This window comes from Cryptomeria japonica, chromosome 2 (assembly GCF_030272615.1).
Source record: "Cryptomeria japonica chromosome 2, Sugi_1.0, whole genome shotgun sequence".
Lineage (NCBI taxonomy): Eukaryota > Viridiplantae > Streptophyta > Pinopsida > Cupressales > Cupressaceae > Cryptomeria > Cryptomeria japonica.
In genome coordinates, this window is record NC_081406.1 from 558,024,770 (window position 1) to 558,031,211 (window position 6,442).

The 6,442-nt window shown below is 33.5% G+C and overlaps 1 protein-coding gene across 1 annotated transcript; it reads left to right on the forward strand.

Moving 5' to 3' along the window:
• The first annotated feature begins 812 nt into the window (after positions 1-812).
• On the forward strand, positions 813-1,448 carry LOC131865961 (uncharacterized). Its single transcript, XM_059215418.1, has one exon. It carries the CDS (start codon positions 813-815, stop codon positions 1,446-1,448), a length of 636 nt encoding a protein of 211 aa, XP_059071401.1.
• The last annotated feature ends 4,994 nt before the right edge of the window (positions 1,449-6,442 follow it).

Consider the following 6,442-nt stretch of genomic DNA (forward strand, 5'->3'; position numbering starts at 1 on the left):
TAACAACCCTATTTTGCCCAGGAAAGAGCCTGCCAGCCCCCAGGCTGGTTTAAAAATATTGACATGGAATGTAAGGGGCCTAGGTGCCCCTAGTAAGCAGCGCTTGATAAAGTGTAGCTTAAAAAGATCTAATATGGATATAGTCATGTTGCAAGAAACTAAATTAAACAAGGAAGATATGTCCAAATTCTATAAGAACCTCTACCAATGGCAAATAGAGGCAATAGAATCCATTGGGGCATCAGGTGGATTGGCATTATTATGGAAGAAAAACACAATAAATTATACAGGATATGTCAAGATGCAACACTGGATGGTGGGCAAAATTAAAGCACTTGATAGAGATACATAATTTATCATCATAAATATCTATGGCCCGATTACTACAGAGAAGAAAAAGTCAGTATGGCTAGAAATTGGTCAATTCTTAACAAATCAAACGGCTCCACACTACATTATAGGTGGAGATTTCAACACCATTCTCCACCAATCAGAGAAATGTGGAGGATCATCAAAAATCATAAGGCAACCTCAAAAAGATTTTATGGAATGGATAAATAATAATTACCTTTTAGAAATAAAAACTGACAAGGATTCACACACATGGAATAACAGGAGATCGAGTTTCTCTAACATCTCCAAAATATTGGATAGGTTCTTCTTCAAAGGGGACCTAACTTCTTTCCAAACTGAGATGAAAGCCTTTGTTCTGCCATGGTCAGGATCCGATCACTTTCCAGTAATGCTAGAACTGATGGGAGAACTGAAAACCTGTGGGAGACCATTCAAGTTCGAACTCATGTGGTTTAAGCATGAGGAATTTTTCCCCAACATACAAAAATGGTGGACCAGAAAGTAATTTTCAGGGTTCCAAAATGTTCTATTTAAATTCAAAATTAAAAGAAATTAAGCATAAATTACTATATTGGAACAAGGAAAGATTTAAGAACATCTTCGAGGAAAAATTACGAATTGAAAAAGAAATGGAGAATGTAAACACAGAAGTAATTCGACATGGGATGGATCAAGTCTTATACGAAACAGAGAAAAGGCTCCTGGGTGAGTATGAGGACACTTTAGCCAAGGAAGAAATTTTCTGGAAACAAAAATCCAGAGAAGTTTGGTTGAGTGATGGAGATAAAAATACTAAGTTTTTTCATAATAGTGTTAAGGTGAGGAGAGCCAATGAGGAAAACCAGATTATCATAGATCAAAAGATGATTGCGAAGGATGCAACCCAATACTTTAGAAACTTGTTGAATAATTGGGAATACTCGGATCTCCCACACAATCGGGATTTGATTAAAAACATTCCTAAAATATTATCAGAAGAGGATAATAAGATGCTTAATGCTAAAATCACCAAGGAAGAAGTAAAACAGGCTCTATTCCAATTTTCATGGGACAAGGCCCCTGGACCAGATGGATACCCTGCTGGCATATTATAGGTGATGAAGTGTCAGATGCCTTAGAAGCAACTAGAAATGTAGGCAATTTTCCGAAGGAGATAAACAACACATTCTTAGCACTTATACCTAAAAAAGAAAATCCCTCAAAATGGGAAGAATTCAGACCCATATCCTTATGCAACATGACATATAAATTATTAACTAAAATCATGGCTAATAGATTAAAAAAGCTCATACCAGTTATCATTTCTGAAGAACAGACAGGATTTGTTCCTAACAGATCAATCTTGGATGGGATAATTATTGTACAAGAGGCTATTCATTCCATACAAAACCAAAGATAACCAAATATGCTAATAAAACTTGATATCAAGAAAGCATATGATAAAGTAGACTGGTATTTCATATGTAGTTGTATGAAAGCCTTCGACTTTAATAGACAATGGATTAATTGGGTATATAGATGTATTTCAAGTCCCAGTTACTCGGTCTTGATAAACGAAAAATCGGAAGGATATTTCAAAGCAACAAGGGGCTTGAGACAGGGGGACCCACTCTCACCATTCTTATTTATTATAATGTCTGAAGCCTTAGGTAGAGCCTTTAATGCCTCAAGATTAGGAGGTAGGCTGCAAGGTATTCAGATAACAACAGGGGTAGAACCCTGTACACATCAACAATTTGCAGACGATACAATGATATTGGGAAAGGGTAATCTTAAAGAGGCTAAGGAAATCAAAAGAATCCTAACCACATATGGGAAAGCATCGGGAGAACTAGTAAATAACCAAAAATTAGAATTTTTTTGCTTTAATATGTCCACACATGAGGAAAAGAAAATAGCTAGCTGGCTTGGGTATAGAATTGGACAATTACCATGCACATATTTAGGAATACCAATAGATAAAGGAACAAGATCCAGCAAGCTTTGGGACCACCTCATTGAGCGCATCAAGAAAAGACTCTCATCTTGGAAAGGCCTTTGGTTGACAGGGGCAAGCAGAATAACATTGATAAAATCAGTCTTATCGGCATTACCCATTTACCTTCTATCTTGCATTCCTATATCATTAGGAGTTCATAAAAACATATCCTAGATTATCAAAAAAATTTATTGGTAGGGAACAGAAGACAAAAACAAAATAAAACTGATATCCTGGGATAAAATTTGCAGAGACAAAAGCGATGGGGGCACGCGTATAAGGAACCTAATATGGCAGAACAAGGCCTTAGGGGCAAAATTAATCTGGAGGACATATGTCTCATCCGATGCCAAATGGGCTAGAATCCTAAGAAATAAGTATCTAGCAAACCGACATAAGGAGGCAATATTCAGGGAAAAACACTTGCAGAAGGATTCAAGAATCTGGAATTTTATGAAAGATTGTCACCTCATCATAACAAATCATCTGGCTTGGGACATCCACAATGGCAAATCGGCATTGTTTTGGGAAGACTCCTGGGGGGATCAACCTCCAATAGATGTACTAATGGATACATCCAACATCAAGCATCAAATAAAGAACCTTTGGGGGAATTATGTAAAGGATTATATCATTCCCGAACCAAAATCGGCACTCGGATGGAAATGGAAAAACATGCATCCATTTATGCCTGAAATCAAATTCCAAGAAGTGCAAAAGATACTTAATCAATGAATGATTTCATTTAGAGAAGGGGATGATATTTTAGTATGGGCAAAATCTAAAGACGGGCACTATAACTGCAGAGATGGCTTCAGGAGCATATACAATAAGGCAAAAGTCACCAAAGATCACATCCCAGTCAAATTGTGCTGGAATAAATTGTGTCTTCCAAAGGCAGGCTTCTTTGCCTGGGTGGCAATTCAAAGGAAAGTACTTACTGCCGATCAATTCAGACGTAGGGGATATGAAGGACCATCAATCTGTCTATTATGTAAGGAAGATGAGGAAACAAGTGATCATATTTTCATGACATGCAAATATACCAAAAAATGTTGGTACTGGTTAATGGCACAGCTAGGATGGTCGGGAGCTATTAGCTCCTCCTTGATAGAATGGTGTTCATACTGGCCAATTATCAAGAAAAAAAGTCTATTTCATAATTTATGGATCTGCAGCCCATCCATAGTAATATGGGAGATCTGGAAAGAAAGAAATAGAAGGATATTTCAAGAAAAGGAAATGTAAGTAGAAAAACTCATAATTAAAATAGAAGTGGCTATAAATGAAACCTCCAATAATAGGAATATGAACATTCCATTACATGGAAAGTCATTCACAGAATGGGACAACTTTATTAGAAAGCAATGGAGTGGAATAAAAATCCCTCCTTTTACTGGGAAAACGGGAACAGACAAAGAAGAAATAAGGAAATCATGCAAACGACAACCTCCAAAGCACGGATGGTTCAAATTAAATTTTGATGGAGCATCCAGAGGAAACCCTGGTACTGCAAGGGCAAGATGTATAATAAATTCAGATAAAGGGAAGAGTATTGGATCTAAATCCATTCATTTAGGACAAACCACCAACAATACTGTTGAATTCCTAAGCCTCATAAAAGGATTAAAGATGTGCAGAGAACTAATGATAAGTAAATTAGAAATTGAAGGTGACTCAGCATTAATAATCAATGCAATTAGGACTAAAGGAATGTCGAATTGGAAACTCAAAGGTATGCTTGATAAAGTATTAGAATTACTCAATGATTTCACAAATTTCACTATCAATCACACATACAGAGAGGCAAACTTGGTTGTTGATGCTCTAGCCAATTTAGGGGCGGATGGGATAACTAAGACAACGATTAATATATTAGACTCTACTGTTAAGGAACAAGTTGGATAAATAAACTTTATATATCTATACGCTTATAGATAAGGCTTAGACAAATGGTCTACATATTTGCTCAGACCCAGTCAAACTATATACATACAGAGATGCCCACGGATATATATATATATATATATATATATATATATATATATATATATATATATATATATATATATATATATATATATATATGCATATATATTTGAATATATTCTTATATAGATTGGACAAGTATTGATAAATATTTACATATGCACTTATATCAATTGTATAAATATATATTCATAATATCTATATATGGATATATATTCAAATGTATCTATATACTCCAAATATATATATATATATGTATATGTATATATACATATATACATATATGTATATATACATATATACATATATGTATATATACATATATACATATATGTATATATATATATACATACATCTATATATGTATACATATGTATATATGTATACATATGTATATATGTATACATATGTATATATGTATACATATGTATATATGTATACATATATATATATACATATGTATACATATATGTATACATATGTATATATATATATATACATATACATATATATATACATATATATGTATATATATGTATATATATATGTATATGTATATATATATGTATACATATGTATATATATATATATATATACATATGTATATATATATATATATACATATGTATATATATATCCTTGTTTAATGGTATATCTTGACATATATTTAATCATATATATCTAGATATATATATTTGTATATACCAATATACATACAAATATATATACAGACAGATATATATTTTCATAAACATTTGGGTATACATATACAGTTATATATTTGAATATTCATATAAATGCATTTATATACATTTATATACCTAGCTCACTCTAGTAGAATTTATTACAGCTGAGCAATATAAAAGCATTGATCCAGGCTGGCCGAAATTATGGGGATCGACACGGATGCTCCCCAAGAGGCTCGATCCTCTATACAGACTTAATAGCATAATTAAGAATGAAGATCATGCATTAGTTTCGATGATTTTGATATCCAAAATTATTTTTGAAACATGTGAAGGATAGGACTGATATGACCTCTGAAGCATGTCGTCTCAAATGAATCAATTAATGATAAATTAAGCATGATCTCAATCTATAGAACATCTGCTAGTCATTAAAGGGAAATACAACATCAAAGAGATTTCTAGATACGATCTAGATCTTCACAATTAACAAAAGTTAACTTGGATTATCAATAAATGAAATGGCAGGAAAACACATGTTGCCATTTCAAATAATGATTACAACCTGATATTTAGTCTGGCTCGCTTTTATATTAAAACATAGACCCCATATCTCTCAAACTCAAACTAGAAAAATGGATACAATCATCAAACTCAGGAGTGATAAGAGACAAATGGCCTTTTGTGGGGAAATTTCCAAAAACCACCTAAATGAGATTATCTTACTTCCGCATGAAGTTGTCATTTATGCGGTAAAGAAGGTGCTAGGAAAGGATTTCCTTCAGAATGAAGACAGAACCAGGGCAAACAGTGACATTGTTGCAATGTTCCTCGCAGTAGCCATGCATTTTGCCAACAACAGAGATAATATAAGGAATTTATGTAGAAACATCTTTATTCCATCCATTCTAGGAGAACTAGACAGGGTTCTTTTCAATATAGATGACAATCTCACAATCCCTCGGCCTAGACATTATGACATTCTCATAAGAAATAACAGACCACCACCGAGGTTCCCCATCTTAATGCTAGGGGAGGAAGACAATTTCGGATCTCGATAGGAAGAGATTAGGCGAAGCATGGATTTTCTATGTTGGTTAATGCATGTGAAGCCTCCAACAAAGGAGGATTGGTTTGAGAATTATCTGGCAGCAGAAAATATCACTGTATACGTGGAACCAGTGGTTCCTGTTAACATGGGTTAAGGCTGAATTTAGGCAAACAATCTCTAATATATCTACAAGATGACTTAATATGTGAATAGGTATGCAAATATAGTCCTAAGTTAAGACTTAAAATTAGAATAGGCTATGCTTTTAATACACTCTTTCAACTTTACTAGATTATGTGGTTGAATTTTTTTGATCGAACACATACCTATATCTTCATGTATATAGACATATACATATAGTAACATAAGGATGGTTTACATATT